The sequence below is a fragment of the Pezoporus occidentalis genome, unplaced genomic scaffold, assembly GCF_034315485.1.
Source record: "Pezoporus occidentalis ecotype Australia unplaced genomic scaffold, CSIRO_AGI_Poc_V1 ctg11, whole genome shotgun sequence".
Taxonomy (NCBI): Eukaryota; Metazoa; Chordata; class Aves; order Psittaciformes; family Psittacidae; genus Pezoporus; species Pezoporus occidentalis.
The window spans coordinates 2162695-2180154 of record NW_026912886.1 but is presented as its reverse complement, the minus strand read 5'-3'; the positions used below and the strand labels follow the sequence as shown (position 1 = coordinate 2180154).

The following is a 17460-nucleotide window of genomic DNA, read 5'->3' as shown; positions in this document are numbered from 1 at the left end:
CTGGGGGTTTGCCCAGGAACAAGAAAAACAGCTGCAGTCACACACACCAAGAACATCCTCCACAACAAAACTTGGGCTTCATCAAGTCCTGATCACCTGTGGAGCCCGAGTTCATCATGTTGTCCAAGTTCCCTTGCAAGGTGCACGTTGCCTTTCCAGGATTGTCAGGACCAGCATTGTTCTCCAGCTGTCCCTGATTTGTATTCTGCATTTCAATTTGTCAGTTTAATATAAAAAATAGAGCTGGTCAGTGATGGCATGGAGTAAAGCATAACCCTGGGGTTTTTCTTAAACGCTGTTTTAATGTGCTGCTCTGTATGAAAGGATAATGTATTTAACAGCCCCTTCTGCCATGAACATCTGTAGTTCCTGTGGAAAGGGGAAATATTTCCGGTAGTAGACAGGAGTTGTTCAGTGCAAGACCACTGCACCCCTGTACATCATGGTATTGGTTACAGTCAGTTTTGCCCCACATGAATTGCTGTGTTTCCTCATTCAGAAATAAGCCAGTCAGCAACTAAAAGGATCAGCTCTCTTTTAAGACACCAAAATCCTGTGGGTTTGTCTCAGGTTTAACACACGGTCAACTCTGTGCAGTCTTCATTCTCATACTGAGTAAGTTTTCCTGGTAGCAGAAATTCTGCTTACCACACAAACAGCAGACATTGTAATAGAACATAAGCTGTGCAAATGATCTTAATTTTGCACTTTCTATGAATCCTCTTCCTAGGGCACGGTGTTCCTGCTTTTCTTGGAAAAAGAAAACACCCCCCAACTGTTTTTTTGTTAGAGGAAGTAAAAAAATGGCCTGAAGTTCACTGTGGAAAGGTATGAACTTTTATTTAGTCTAATTTAATTCACATTCACAAGTCAGCATCAGGATTTTATAATCTTCCTGGTACTGCTACTTTACTCAATAAATCATTATCAGGCACAAAGGTTTTAGTTTTCAGTTGAAATAGTGAACTCTAAACCATCACAGCAACAGCATTAGGAACCTACTGCCTAGAGTGAGTTGAGGTACAGATTTCTGTCTCTTTGTTAGAGGCAAATTTAAGATTTTGTCCTTTGCTTAAATGTGAGTTAGAAATTTTTTGGTCTTAAATGTCTTCCCATCTGAGAGTTTGCCAAAACCTTTGCCCCCCTTGCTACATTTTCATTAAAGATACAAGGCATTTGATTTCAGAGTGGTATTGCAGGCAGTGCACAGTGAACACACATGCAGGCCTGGGCATACATACACCAACACACACTTTTCAACGCATCTCTGGAATGAAAGCAGTGTCTCTGATGCATGGCAGAACATGGTGAAAATAGCTGCACTACCATGAGAATGCAGTCTACAATTAGCTCTATCTTGCAGTAATTAATGACACTGGAGGGACACCTTAATCAGTGTTCCGTGTCCCCCCATGTGGTTTACAGTGTAGTACAAAAGTCATGATAGAACAGCCAGTAACAGCCAAAATAGTGCACGTGTTCTAGACACAGACAAAAGAAAGAAGCTTCTTGGTAGTTGTTCTACTCTTGCAACACCAGGATGGCATTAACAGGATGTTGCTTTAAATGGTGAATAGAAATTAAAGTTTGAACATGTGTACATATATACACACACACACATACATATACATTTGTGTGTCATTACTCTGTACAGAGAAGTTAAACATACATACTCACACCCCAAAATTGCTTTTGAAAGTTACCAAAGACCGGTTCAGAGCAGTCCTGCTGACTATTGATAAGGCAACTGTGCAGATTGGAGAATTAACATCTAGTACCTGTCTTTCAAAAAGTAAATTCAAACAAGTCAATAACTTCAGAGGAGAACCACACACAGAGGCACGCGCAGTGCCTCAGACTCTGAGAAGCAGGATCTGGTGCCCATTCCCAAGGCAAGGCAGACAGCTCCCCATCCTCCCTGTCCCCCTGCAGTGTGTGGCCATCATGGCCTCTGCTCCTCCAACTCCTCTTTTTGAACTGTGTAAAATTTCTTTGTAAGTCTGTTTGGTAAATTGATATTTAGACAGGTTTTATTTTAAAGGCATATTATTTTCATCCCACTCCCATACTCTCTATATAAAATACACAGACCATCTGCAGCATCTGTACACATCTTAGAACTGAAATGTAAAAATGTCTGAAATCTCTTACAAAAGACAGTCCTGTTTCAATACAGTACCCATTTCCCCCCAAAAGGTACTAGCCAACAAACATTCATTCTACTTTTGTATTCCACCAGCTGCTTGTGAGGAGCAGTTTATTTACACAGTTTTGGTACTTTTAAACCAAAGTTTTAAGGAGGAGGGAAAAAAATAAAGACTCCATATTTTTGACTGTAATTTTAAAAAGGAAAAATTTGGTACCAAAAGCCACTGAGCACACACATTGAGGTCTTTTAGTCAAGTATCAGGCCGGGGAATGCACGAAGCTAATGCGGGAAAAAGAAATCACAAAGGCAAACTAATATCAACAGTTGAATAATGACTTGAACAAGCAGATGTCTGCTCCAGCAAGCTTGTAAATGAACAACTGGTTTGTGGACCATTTCACATGCTCAAACCATCTTGCAGCATAAGCAGGCAATTGAGGCGAATACATGGTTTTTCCTCGCAAGCAGTTGATCAGAACCAACCTGGCGTTATTGTAACATACATGTGTGAGTCCACGCGCAGACGTGCACACACGGCTGCTTTGCATAGAGAACAAATTTGGGGGGTTGGTTAAAAAGGAAGTCACCCCCTCCCCCATGAACCTGCCGGTCACCCCCTGCCAAACCTGGTGCCCTTGCAGCTCTGCAGGGCAGGCATGAAGCCTGGGGAAGCAGGGTCCTGCAGGCACTGGGCTCCTCTAGCACAAAGCTTGCACCTCTGAGGCCACTCCGGACGCACATCCTCTAAAATAAGACTTGAGCAATCTTAGATATCCAAACCCTACACTGCAATTTAGGCTGTGCTGCAGACCAGTCTGGTTGTAAGAAGGAAGAGCTCCACATCCTACCCCTCCCTGCCTTTTTTTAACTCTAACATACTGTGCATTATCATCATACAGCCTCTTTGTTTCCCCTGATAGCTGAGAACAGCTTCTAGCTCACCACGTAAGGTCCTCAGTGCCTTAATTTGTGAGTCAGCATCTGAATGGTGGCTCAGTGTTGGTTCAATAGCATTTGTGTTTTACACAGAAATCAGGTACAGAAAATACAGCACTGCTGGTCCACACACCCCCCCCCCCCCCCACTCCCCCAATATACTTTACACTCTTGATTTTCTCCCTGTGAAACTTGAGGGGTCTTCTGGCATTGCATCCAGGGGAAGGTATCATGTAAAAGGCTTTGGAGCAAAGACAAGGCTGCTGCATTAAGCAGAGGGAGGCTGTTGGATTTAATTTCCTCAAACAGTGCTTGCCCATTGCTTTGTCCATATGGACATGCATGTGTGCAAAAAGAAGGCACCACTAACCACTCTTCCTCCAGCACCTGCTTACAAGTGACAACAGCTCCACTTGGAGCCTGCCTGGAACCCAGCACAGCTTCAGTATGAATCTTGCTGAAAGCATATTTGTCCTACCACAGAATGAGGAGAGGGTGGGCAGGGATTTATTGTTGAGTATTGGAGGTGCTTATATAGAAAAAGAGCTTAACCTTTAAGAGGAAAATCTTGCTGGAGAATCTGCCCTTCTGGTATTTCCAGAAAAGGGGAGGGGGCTGGAACAAAAACTTACCTTATCAACCTACTGTAAAAAGTTGGGGGGGGGGGTGTCAGCTGCATTAGAGTAACCTTGCTGCTGTCTCCTCCCAATTAAAGGCACTTCTAAAGCTACTACAATACCAGTTCTACAGTAAATGTTTTAAGGTTAACAGTGCATCGCCCTGAAGTTGATTCTTATAATCTAAAGTCAAGCTCATGAGAAAGACCACAAATGTGAGTGATTGTTAATGAATACATTTTGGGGGGAGAAAGAAAAGAGTGCACAATCCCTGGATACACACTGCATCAACACCTATGTAGGGTGACCAAGTCACAGAACATTAGTGGATATGTATGTATGTCCACATGGAAGTGTTCTTCCTGAAGAGGCAGTCTGATGAAACAGTCTATTCCCAGGTTTCAGCTGTCAGTCTGTGTCCCCTGCACCCCTGCACTGAACTCTCTGACCTGCCGAGCTGTTGACACTACGGTCACATCAGTCACTATCTGAGAAAATAGATCTGTTGAGCAGAACCCTCATGCATGACCATACCAAGCCCTTCAGTTAGCTAATGAAGTGCTCCACCGCTTAGAATGAGCCAAACCACAAAACCACGGAGGAATTCGGGACCAGCAGCCCTAGCAGGTGACAACTACTGAAGATGAATGTGTGCGATCTGAAGCATGACTGCTTTGCTTTTAAATATCTGTGCAAAACTTACGTAATGTTTGTATAGAAAAATTATTACAGCTTTCAATGCCGCATTTAGCAGTGTTAACTTAGAAAAGACAAAGTGATAGGCTCTATTTTCTCTACAACTTTAAACCATCACAACATCTCAGTCTTCGTTTGCAAGCGTCTCAGTGGATAGCCAGATTTTGGCACCACTTAAAAATTTGCTTAAAGGTGTTCCCAGAATGCTCCGTCTGCAGAGGTTCCCTACAGGAGAAAATGGGAATGAGGAGGAGAGAAAGTCTGGGGCCCCAGAGGTGTCATTTAAACCATTTGCTCTGAAGTACATCCTGCTTTGATCCAGTTCCAAGCAGCTGCTGTGCAAAGAAGAGTTGCTTTTGTACTGCCGAAGACTCCGGTTTAACATGTCTACCTCATCTGCCAGCAAAGACACTTTGTGGAAAGCAGTGATGGAACCACCACGATTAATCTGGGCCTCAGGAACCCAGCGGAAGTAGCAGAGTTTCCACAGTTTTATTTGTGTTCCAGAGACACGGGGTAGGATCACACCGTGCAAATCAACAGGCTTTGCAAACCAGTCTCTGAAGTACTGTTCCATACTGCCAGTCGGACTCTCTGTGTGCTGGAGAAAGTCCGGTTTCAGTTTTAGTATCAGAGAGTTTCTTCTTGGAAGGAACTCTTGCTCACTGATGATTCCGTTCTTTAGTGCTGGGGGTACCCCTCGCAATGTGGAGCTGTAGTTTTTCTGCAGAAAATAAACACTGGTAATTCTCCAGGCTTATGGTCTCCGGGACAGCAGATTTCCCTGAGCTGCTAGGATGCGCCATCCAGAGAAATGATGTGACCTTTCCACAGTTCTGAGCCTGAGTCACTACTGCACAGCTCATGGGGCAAGCACTGGGGCCACCAGTGGCCTCTGCATAGAAACACATCTGTTTTCTAGACTTTCTAAAACACTGGATCACTGAATTGATCAGTGTTCACTGAAAAAAACTGACAACCCTGGGGGAAAAAAGTGGCACATCAGCACTTTTCCACAGGTGAAAGAATGCAGATATTGGCAATGAGCTCAGCTGTATCAGAACACGTCCTGGAACACACAGCTCAACAATTTACATCTTTACTTCCACAGAAAATCATTTCTTTAGGCTGGGAAGCTAAGAGAATTAGTGTTCCTAGTGCTAAACTAAGGGTGTGCAACACCATGGAACTGTAAATGTTAAGAGCATTATGGTTAAGCACAGAAACACTCCAGTCAAAGGCAGACATCACTATAGTTACCTTTGAGCGTTTAAAAGTCTTCACGGCTCCATTCTGTACATAGGGTGCACTCTTTCCAATGTACAGAGGGTTGTGGAAGAGCAGGCGATCCCTGTGTGTAAACTGAAGAGACCAGTCCCAAACACAAGGAAATCTGAGGCCTTTCTCATCACCCAGCTGAATATTTTTGCTTATGGCAAACTCCTGCAAGAAGTTAACATTCAGGCATGTTAAAATCAAAGAAAAGAGGCTTATTCACAGATCTTCATTACAAAGCAGGGCATAATTACTGGGCAAAGAAGAGCAGGGATATAATGTAGAGGTGGCTGCTGTACCCTGGGTTTCATTTGAGCAATGCAGAGGCAGGACGAATGCTCACTGAGCACAATTTACTTTTCAATGATACTTAATTGTTTGTTTACTCTGAACCACACAAACTCTTGTTTTGAGACAAACACTAGCAGCCCTCCAGTGCTCTGTTTCTTTGTAAGGCAGCTACTTACAACTCTCAAGGGAAAACAGTGAATAAAATAACTAAGTTTTCATTTTATCAACATCAAATGTTTTCTACATGCAGCTCTGATAAACGCCAGTTTTCAAAACAAAGTGTTCAGTTTTCCACACACCTTCAATGTGCATTATTATTTGAGCTTCACACGGTCTTTTTCAACCACTGAAACAATTATGTCAAGAGGTTTCAAAGTCTGCCTGAAGCACGAAATGCTATTTATTGCATATTGTTCTACTTCATCAGTCCCAGACACAAATCTGTTTCCTAGGGGAGTACAAATAATGACGTACTACAACCATGCTTTTCTGGTAAAGAGTAAAAAAAACTTCTGCAGGCTTTCTTCTTCGATAGTTAGTCTATGCATTAGTCTATGCAAAGATCACCTGAAAGTTCACTCTCAGCATATTCACCTGGGGAGCTGAGTATTCTGCCCCGAACAGTCTGACATTTTGGAAAAAGCACAGGAATAGCAGTTAGAGGGGATGTTATTTCCAGAGGGGCATGCTGAAGTCCCCTGGTTCAAAAGGAGGTGCAATGCTTCCTACTCACAGTGCTCTCCTTTACTCGCTGATGAGGGCAGTTGAAGAGGAAAGTGCCAAACAGTGATACACGTGCGCTGTCGTACAGTACAGTCAAGTAAACTTCAGAGAACTCGAAGGCTGCTGGGTATTGTTCTAGCAGCTGCCAAACACAGTCAAGAAACATCAAGAACAAAGGAGACTGGGAAAAGAGAAGAGAGAACTGTTAAATTTGGCTGAAGCTTTTCCCAAGGCACACTGATTTCTCTGCAGTCAGTGCTCCGTTAGGGTATTCAGCTATTCCTCTGGTACATTCCTCAACACAGTAAACTAGTTGGAGTCTTGCATTTCTTAGGATTTTATGCACCTGTAATACCCTGTATTTCTGTTTAGCCACTTCCACAAGCAACTATGTCATCTGGCTCCCTCAGGCTTACCTTCCAACAAGAAGCCTCTAAGAAGCCTGTCAGTTCTTTCCTGGGCTCTCTTCCTGCTCAAGCAGCTGCAAAAATGTTTTCTGCCATTTGCTTTAATCCCTCAGTTTCCACATTAGTGCTGTATGGGCCTTCCTTACTCAATGTATATACTTCCTTCTTGTTTGACATGACTGGAGACCTTACGTTTCAACCACGTTAGTTTCTTACTACACTTTGTAACTCTTTCCCCTGTGGCCCATGAATGGCAGAAGCCTAAGCTACCATTTACATAAAGCTTTAGAAATATTCTCCTCTTCCCCATTTCACTCTCCTGTATATCCTTTCCTAGGGTCAAAACACCTGCTTCCTCGTTATCCTCCCCCCTTGGTATTTCAGTTTCTTCATCCCTTCATTTGTTTTCTCTGCTTAGTGGTGTGTCCTCAGTCTCTCTGTTGGCTCCACTCTGCAGATACCGCTTATCATTTTTACTCTGTTTTTTCCCTCGGGCACTGTCCCTGAAGAGGGCTGCTGACCTGGGCTCCTCTAGTCTTCCAATTACAATTACAAGCTTCCCCTTTGCAATAAAGAGGCCAAATACGATTAGCTGGAAATACTGAAAATCAAGCATGATGCTACCCTCTTTTCCTCTGCTTGGTAAAACAAAGCAAACCACCACCTCCAACCCCACTCCTTACCCCCTTCTATTTCAATTTGAAATGCTGTGCTAGCATTTGTAACAGTGGGACCTCTTCACAAGTAACACCGAAAACATAAAAACCCAGCAACACTGGATGCTGTGTTGATTCTCACTTGGCTACAGAGAATAAAGAAAATAGATCTCTATCCTGAACAAAGACTCATTTTCTCTGACATCAGTTTCATGAGATCTGAAATCATTAAAAAATACTTTTACTTTAGCTTTTTGCATGAATAAACGTTCAGGCCAGTATTAACCAGGTACTGTTATCACATACAAACACAATTCCTTTTTACCTCTTTGTCAGATCTCTTTAAGTGGTTACACCTGTCCAAAAACTGATACCCTGCCATGACCCATTCCTTCTGGATTAGGCTTTGAAATCCAACAATTGTTCGAAAATAGGGATCCAGCATGACTTGAATGAGTGAAGCAGCAAGACAGCTCAGGTCCCGGCCCTCTTCCTCTGTGAATAACATACACAGTGCATGAAATACATAAGGTGTAGATACATGTACACACAATTAGATCTCAAACAGCAAAAAGTGGCAACTAGTTCCAGCGTTTTTCTTTGAATTTCTTTCAAAACATGCTTTGTGCTGCTGTAATTGGTTCCTGCAGCATCCAGCACAGCAGGGATTTCATCAGGAACAAAAAACCCACCAAATGCCTGGTACCTAAACCAAGATGCGCTGACAAGGAGGGTGCTCATGTTGCTGGAAATTGTCAACAGATTTTCCCCCCTGAAGCAGGTTTTGGAAGGCCATTCTGTGGGCAGAGTGAGCGACACCAGCTGAGCGGCTCTTGTGAAAATGACAGGAATCACAGTTTTCTGATCACCGCAGGAGGAAGCCTCTTCTGGAACATGTTCATACTTACCCAACAGCAGCCACTCTCAGAGAAATACTCCTGTATATAGGTCCTCTGAGTGAAACTGATACTGCTTATGCAGGGAGCATGAGCCCAATTAACAGAGAACAAAAGTTCATCCTAAAGTTTTGATATCAGACTAAAAAAATATGAAATGACACATTCCTTCGATGCTATGGACTATACTATAGTTCAGATGCACAACAAAACTCTTTTCCTTTCTAGTTTCTCAAATGCCTAAACCACTTAGAAGTGATGCTTAGCACGTTTATCTACATTATTGTACTAATGCAAACAATTACAGCATGCCATGGTTGTGTTACCTTGTAGAACTACAGAAACATGCTTGCACTCCATCATATATACAAGCTCAGCAGAATGTTTCAGAAAGGATCTAGACAGAAAAAGAAAGTGATACAACAGTTAGCACAACAAGTCACACTCTAAAGGAAAAAAAATCTAGGATATCCAGATTTACCACACTCATATGTTAACTCAGAGAATCCTTCAACTGATTCACTACTTATTTACACTGGTGAAAGTTTTTCACATCTTGTTAACCATCATCAATCTATTAATGGTACATACCTAATATACTCTAACCAGTGAGTATTTTCCAGTGAGGACAGCCACTTCTCTTCAGTTTCTTCAAAGGGCTCTGCAACAAGGAAAATAATTACACTGCAGAATAACTTCAAACATCCATTCCTGTGAGCCAGACCTATTAGAATTCGTTGTATTTCAGGAAAAGAACCATCATGAAAGGAGGACAGTCCTGCATACCATTAACACACAGCTGTTTGAGTTTGACATGTGCAGCCTGGATTTCCTGGATGTTGGGGAGACTCTTGTCCAGATCAGATTTATAAACGTCACTTCTAAGGGGATGGCTTCGAGTTATTGCATTACAAATCCTAAGTAAGAAAAAAGAATCAGGCATTTTGTATTGGAGAGGAAATAAACCATCTTTCAAGAAACATGCCACAGTCTCTAGCTGCAAACAACTGAAACCACATAAAACATGCACCTGATTTATCTTCTAATTTACATTCAGGAGGTACATTGCTCCTGCCACAAAGCTTTTGACTCACGTATTTTTGGTACCTGCTAGTTATAGAACAAAAAAATGGAAATGCTGGGTCATTAAAACATGTTTGGGAAATGAAAATCTGATGCTGACTCACAGTTAAATAGCTCTATTTAAGTTTTAATTTTCCACAATTTTTAGTAAGACTTAGGTATGCTATCGAAACAGAACAGTATAAAGTTTATAAAGCCATGAAATCTGACAGGGCTTCAAATAAACTCATTGCTCCAGCCTAACACACACAATGCAAGCATTTGTCTACTACAAAAAGTCATCTTACAAATTAAACTAAAGGACAAAGAATACCCAGTTAGTACACTACTTATGAAAGGTTCTAGATGCATTCACCTTTCATCAAGGACAGTGCATGACAAATATCTCCCAGAAATACTCTGTGCTTTGTGGCACTAAATCTATAAAATCATATTTCCCAATGCCAAAAATGAACTGAATAGTTTCTACTGTATCTTAGAATCACAGAATGGTTTGGGTTGGAAAGGACCTTAACATCATCCACTTCCAACCCCCTGCCATAGGCAGGGACACCTCACACTAAACCATGTCACTCAAGGCTCTGTCCAGCTTGACCTTGAATACTGCCAGGGATGGAGCATGTACCACTTTTTTTGGCAACCTGTTCCAGTGCCTCACCACCCTCACAGTAAAGAATTTCTACCTTATATCCAACCTGAACTTCCCCTGTTTTAGTTTTAACCTGTTACCCCCTTGTGCTATTGCTACAGCCCCTAATGAGGAGTCCCTCTCCAGCATTTCTGTAGGCCCCTTCAGATACTGGAAGGCTGCTCTGAGGTCTCCACACAGCTCCTCTTCTCCAGGCTGAACAGCTCTAAATTTCTCAGCCTATGTTTATATGAGAGGTGCTCCAGCCCCTTATCATCAGAAGGTCTGCACCAACCTAAGTCGTATTACAGTAACATCAACAGAAAAGACTGTCTGACCCTTTTATCAGTAAATTTTGTCACTTAAATGACCAGCTGCCTAAAAACTAAACATCCCTTACAATTTCAAAAATTACACAGGATTTGACACTGAAGTGGCAGGACTTAAACAGGAATTGTGCCAGAACTATATTCAGAGAAGTTTCTCAAAAGCTAATGCACTACAACATTATGAAGCAAGTATCCCCTCAACTGCTAATTGCTGTTATGTGTTAGAGAGACCACTTGTGTTGTTACACATCTGATTAAAGAATAACGTAACTATTACCTCTGATCAATTCTTCTTTGTTGTAAGACATCTTTAATGTTGGCCATCCTAACGAGGGCACTCCCATTAGGGTGATTCCAGGACCATAACTAATATGGGGAAAAAAAACAGAAAAGAAATAACAAAACAATGCAGGTTAGTGTTATTCCATAGACATTGTTTTCTTAACACTACACATAAAGCTATGTTAACTGGCAGACATGTAAGATAATATTGTACATCAACCAAGGTCAGTAACAGAATAAAGACTATACTTACTGGCATTCGTCTCCCAATAAAAGAGTAGGAGTACAGCTTAAGGTCTTGATCTGCTAAGGAAGATGGAACCACAAAATATTCTGGAAGGCTTGAGGGAAAAACAGGATACAAAAGGTTACTTTTCCCTATGTATTTTATCAGTTTGTCTCTTGTGGCAATGCTGTCTTACCAACTCTGGTAAACTGTAACACACCAGCCCCTAACGCCACAGTGCTAACTGGCTGTCCCACGTGTCTGCATGATCTTACAGCTCAGATCTACCTGTTCAGAAATGTACATGCTTCAGAGGGAAGTACAAAAGCATGAAAGCAACAGATGGCAAAATAGGCCATTTCCTTCAGTGACAGCACTGCAAGTAAGAAGGATCTTCCAACTAAGGGCCTCTCCAGAGAATGGCACATTCAAGGGGTGAAGTGCACAGTTAGGTAGAATGGAAAGTTTGGTAGAGGAGACAGGAAAAGACAGTGTAATTGCCTTCTTTTCTTCTACTTGTGTTATAAAAGAAACTTACCAAGTAGATATCATATAACCTTCATTGACTGAACAAACTCTCCACTCTGATGCACCTGTCCTTTTGATTTCTCTATCCCAGTCAGAGTAAGTTTCAAACAAAGGTGTCTGCTGACCACTGGCACCACCACCTCCTGGATCTATTCCATTCACCTTCTTGGCTAGGAAAAGAAAATTCATCAATGCGCATTTTAAAAAAAGAGAAGAAATTATCAAACTCTTCACCTTCCTACTGACAAGAACGAGGCACCAGCGTCAGGACTACTGTTACCTACTTGTGTGCAACAGATCAGTGACTGAATGACACTTGGTGATCCACGAAGACATAAGGCTTTTGCCAGCACTTCCAACAGAGAAGCAACATAAAACTGGTATGCTGTGCTGCTTGATAGAGGGCAAGACATACACTCGGGAACAACTGGTATCTTCAGTCACAGGATTTCTCTCTTCAATATGCCAAAATTAGCAAGGTTTTAAAAACATGAACCCTTTATAGGCTAACCTGTAATGAGGGACCTTGTGAGGAAAGCAAAATAAAAACTGTACCATTTCAACAGCTTTAAAGGAATGATGTATTAACATCAAGTAAAATCATTGGAAGGCCAGGTTAAAATATATATGTGGGTTTAGAAACATACATACATATATATATATGTATTTATCCACACGAAAGATGGCCTACCATGTTGTGGCTAAGGCCCAAGAAAATTCTATAGACTGTTGCTAATACTGAAGGGTCTCCTTTGCTGGTCATTCTTTATGTGCCAAGGAGGCAGCCTGTAACTTGACACTTGGAAGTAAGTTTTAGATAAAAGTGAAATAAACTGAGACTCAACCGTACTATCTCCCATGAAAGCTCCAAGCTTCAGCAAGAGCCTGTACAGATGTAAGTGCCTGACCAAACAAAGCAGAATATGGCTTTATGGCTTTACTGTCACCTCAGTGATGGTGTGGTTTCTACTTTCTTTATCTATCAACCTAATCCTTGCACCAGTACTCAGACTATTGTGTTTTTCAGAAGAAAACTGAAGTCAAACTGAAGTAGTTGTTCAAAGACAGCATACAGAGAAATTTGACAATTGCCCCAGAATGTTGTAATTTCATTGCTCAGTGGCAGGGTATACAATTATAAAATATAGCCTGGAAAAAAAATTATGTACATACACACCAGAGCAATACAGGCTCTTTCTGCTCTTCGAGAAGCACAAAGACAGTATTTCAACTTTTACTGTACTGGGACTAGCAGGGATAGAGTCAAAAAAGCAGTGCTGGAATTGTGAGAGTAGAGCCAGAGGTCTATGCTACAAACACCAGGGTTAACAACAACAAAAAAAAAACAAGCCAAACCAAAAGTATTTCAAACTCTTTTCTCCAGCAACCACAGCACAGCAGAACAACTATCTTTTGCCATTCCAGTCTGCTGCTCCAGAGGAACAGTGTTTTTTACCCACCTTATGTCATTCTTCCACTAGGTATTTTTCCATACAGCAAATGGTGTTTTAAGGACGGGGCAAAGGCAGCTTCGTGACAGGCTAACGTTTTGTTCACACTCCACTTTCACATTTTATTATAATTTCATCTGCAGATGGGCTTCCTCCCTAGTACCTTGTAACGCTAAAGTATGTGGACCTTGATAACCGCCCAAGTTCTATCAGGTAAGAAATAGTGTAAGTAATTATGTGTGCAACATAGCCACATGCACACTTAGTCTTGTGCATGCACAGGGCAGTCATCTAGGCACCTGCATGAAAAACATGCATTTCTGTGCAAATTTGAAGGCCTGAGCTCATAATTCCACAACACTCAAATTTTGTAACAGGCAGATGAGCTATTTCTAATGCCAGCTGCTGAGGAAGTATTTCAGCACCACAGAACTCCATCAATGGCACTTACACTATTTGGAGGCTTGTTACACTAGAATTGATGGTTTTCAGCTGTGTATTGGCTGGGGAACACTAAGCAGTGACCGCACAGCATTACACTAGAAATCAAGTTCCAAAGGCATCTTTTTCACGCTTACCTAACTGACAAGGTTCAGTTGGAGATTGGCCTTGAGCAGAGAGGGTGTGCTCCAACTCAGCAGGGGTGGTGGAGGTTTTGAGTGGTAAGAACTGCCTAGTAAGCCTCTAGGAAAGAAGGTATGGAGTCCCAAGTTGCACAAATCCTCCTGCAATACCACCAGAAGAGAAACTTATTCCCAAAAGAAGGGCAGGTGAACAAGCCTGCCTGATGGGAGATTAGCTAGGTACCTAGAGTACCAATATAGACATACAATAGGAGGATCGAAGTGTGAATTGAGAAATATGAGTATTCATGCTGATATAAGTGCTGACATAGGGAGTTTGGTTTTGTTTCAGGCAGGAAAGACATTTCTTTTGAATCTGGTCATTAATGTCTATCGCAGTGAGTGACTTATAACCAGAAGTAAGAGTTTGGGTGCAGGACAAGCCAATTCTATTACCCCTGGAGAAAGCCTCATATGCTTTTTGCCACTGCTTCTAGATGAAAGTCTCACTTAAGTTCTATATCATGATATAGGAAAAATACTATCAAAATATTTTCATACTTACCTGGATTGTGATATATTTCTCCAACATACTCAAATGCAAAGAGAAGCTGAAGATCTGTTGGCTGAGAATAATGGGCTATTGCAAGGCACACCTAGGACAGAAGTATTTATTACTGTTATTTACAGACATAAAATTCACTGTCCTTAATTGTGACAGCATGAAATATGCAAAATAAATGTTAAAAATCAGTCTTTTGATGCTTTATTTCTGTATTTTATTTGAGGAGTGAATTCTATAGTTAAGCATACTCATATTTGTCAAGAGACCATTACTGTAGTCATAGTAGGCAAGTTCATGACCATCTATCAAGAGTGATTAACTGATGAGGGTGGACTAAGTTTTTGCAAGAAAGGTCAGACTGTTAACAGGCATCCCTAAACATGATTCTGTATCAGCTGAGACAAGCAAGGACTTGGAGCTACTGTGCTGTGCCTGCCCACCTGCACAGAGAAATAAGGAGGAGAACAGAAAAAAGAAAGGAGCACAACACAGAGGAGGTAAGCACAGTGCTGCAAAACCTCATTTGTAATTTATCCTTTGATATTTTTTCTTTATTTTTAATTAAAAGTACTTAAGAATGGCCATACTGAATCAGTTCAGGAGGCCCAACTTAGCGCTCTTCCTGACAGCGGCCAGCAATTGATGCTTAGTCCCTGAGCAATTTTTTACCCTCAGAGGGAAAAAAGAGAGAAAGCATATAATGGCATTTTACCAGAATGTTTTTCAATGGTCCATCAGAGTTCAAGCACTTCCTGAACTAACATCTGGTATCAGTATTCAACAGCATTAGACAGATAGCTCTTCTACAAAGCTGTCAGCTGAACCAAGAGGTTTTTGAAGTGCAACTTCCCTTTACAAAAGCCCTGTTGGTTCTTCCCTGAAGTATCATATTTAACCAAAATTTGTATCTAATTATTGGTTTTGAATCTTTTGCACCCATTGCTCCACATAGGCATCAGGGTTACCAGTCTGTGCTACCAAAACTCAACCTTCAAAACCTCCTGTCCTGGGAAGGGACAACAAGAGGTTGGTTGTTCTCAGGAAGATTTCTAGAACCTATGTCAATCCTGCATCTCATTAAGTTCTATTCCAAAATTATGATGGGCATTGATGAATATAAATGAAAAGAAACTTGTCTGGTAATAACAAACAGCATTTCCCCAAAGTCACTTGGAAATGAGTTATTCACAGTGGGAAATATTTTCTTGATATACAGCTGTAGTCCGTTTGTCAGCTGAATGACAAGCTAAAGATTCTCCATCAAAGTTCAACTTCAATAGAAGGCAAGTTTCGGGGTTCCTTTTGTCAAGTGTGGAGGATCTACGGTTAATTAAACATGCCAGTAATCACCCCCTTCCAAGCCCCCAGCTGATCTGGAGAACTGAAACATCTGCCAAACTTTCCGAGGGTAGGCAGACATCAGCTTGGTCACATTTTGGCCTAGCCCTTGCAGGTTCTGTCCCAGATGACTGGATTTCATCCACAAAAGAAACCCATCCCTAACTTCTAGATGCCTACAGGCTTACAGCAAGCTCTAACACTGTCTCTGGCAATCTGACACATAATCAGGTTTAACCAGGCTGAGTCACAAGCCCTGCCCTGGGAAGAGAAATTCAGCAGAGAGGTAAAATGAGAGAGAGATGCAGCCTCAGAACAGCAGAGATTAACTTGGGACACAAGGAAGAGTCTTGCCGAAGTCTTTGTATTCTTTGCAGTGGTCTCAGGACCAGCATCACACAAGCATCTGGCTTTCTACCCATATAAATTGCTCATTTTGGTAAGAATCCTAAGATTATTAAGAGTGCAGCACATGGTTTAGGATTAGATACTATACTTCAAACACAGTCAAATTTGCTAACCTTTGTCTCTTTAATTGTGGATATTGACTAACAAATACAAAAGATCTGACAAAAAAAACAACTACAGTATCTAAATGACTCAAATTCTGGGAGAAAAAAAATCCCCAACTTTCAAGTAGAGATTGGCACTTAAACTGTCAGGACTTTCCATTCTTACTACAATACACCTGCCCTATCTCGAAAAGAAGTATTTAATAAAAAGGAGGTTACAAAATGTAAAATTCTATTCTACTTGTTCAGATGCAGAAACTCCATGAGACAAAGTTTTTAATTAGGGACAAAGCCACAGCACAAGTTCACATTAGCACCTCCTACATTTTTCCTTTCCATTTTTTTCATTCCCTTCAACTCTCTGACTTTTTATACTTGGCAACATGCTGACACCATTTATTCACTGCTGAGCAGTTTGGGGTATTTACTTTTTAGACAAAATTGTTGTCTGTCAGTGAAGGAAAGTTTTCTTGTTGCCATGGACATAAAAGGAAGACTTGCATGACACACAGCTGAAGGAACACTACCACTGGCAACACTGTGCCACAGCGAAAAAAGTTGAAAGCTCATTTAGGCCAAGTTCTGCATGGATAAAGTTATTGCACTTTTACTAGCCTGTATACAACATATATGGCATTATGGAACTTTTGCCATATTTTTATTTACTTTGGCTTTTGATGTGGACATTCCTCACTATTTATAAGCCCAGTGATGACTGTGGACTCATTTGAGTTGAAAGGGTTTTTTCACAAGCACTCCCCAACAAAAAAAAAATCCTACCGAGTCTTAGAAGAACAGTTGCTTTAACTTTTCTCCCACTTTCAGTTCTACAATGAAAGTACAAAGGAAAAGAGAGGACAGGACATTTCCAGGGGTGGGACAACACCCCCCAGACAACTCAAACAGTAAACCTGCCACTGGGAAACAGTCTAGAATGGCTTCTCGAATGACCAGTTACAAGCTCAGTTCTAAGATCTGGTAAAACTTTTCATAAGTACCATGGAGTAATTGGAAGCTATGCACATTTTACTACATCTTGTGATTTCAGTGCACTGTGCACCAAAAGCCAGCTATTCCAAAATACGCGCTGCTTCTAACAGACTACTTTTGCCTATCATTCACAAGGAAACAAAATGGAAATCTGTGTACATACACATTTTGACTTCAATGTTTCTACATAACTTTTCACTAGAGTAACAGAGTTACTCCTCACCTTCATTTGTGGGAGTGAAGGATGAGAGCCTTTTACTAATCTACTCTCAAGGCTTGAAGATGAACCACAAGATGTTAAAAAATTCTGTTGTGCTGC

The 17460-nt window shown here is 41.4% G+C and overlaps 1 protein-coding gene across 3 annotated transcripts in view; it reads right to left on the bottom strand.

Annotated features, from left to right (window-relative positions):
* Window positions 1-3924: 3924 nt before the first annotated feature.
* The window catches only part of MTMR10 (myotubularin related protein 10), a 39617-nt gene continuing 26081 nt past the window's right edge, over window positions 3925-17460 (bottom strand). For all 3 annotated transcript variants that reach the window (XM_062626755.1, XM_062626737.1, XM_062626747.1), the window contains 11 exons: window positions 14302-14392; window positions 11733-11892; window positions 11222-11309; window positions 10964-11052; window positions 9433-9563; window positions 9238-9307; window positions 8973-9043; window positions 8076-8245; window positions 6698-6868; window positions 5659-5841; window positions 3925-5122 (listed from right to left, as the gene is read on the bottom strand). In XM_062626755.1, coding sequence (XP_062482739.1) covers window positions 4523-5122; window positions 5659-5841; window positions 6698-6868; window positions 8076-8245; window positions 8973-9043; window positions 9238-9307; window positions 9433-9563; window positions 10964-11052; window positions 11222-11309; window positions 11733-11892; window positions 14302-14392 — 1824 coding nt within the window. In that variant the 3' untranslated portion in view covers window positions 3925-4522. The remainder of the gene's footprint in view (window positions 5123-5658; window positions 5842-6697; window positions 6869-8075; window positions 8246-8972; window positions 9044-9237; window positions 9308-9432; window positions 9564-10963; window positions 11053-11221; window positions 11310-11732; window positions 11893-14301; window positions 14393-17460) is intronic.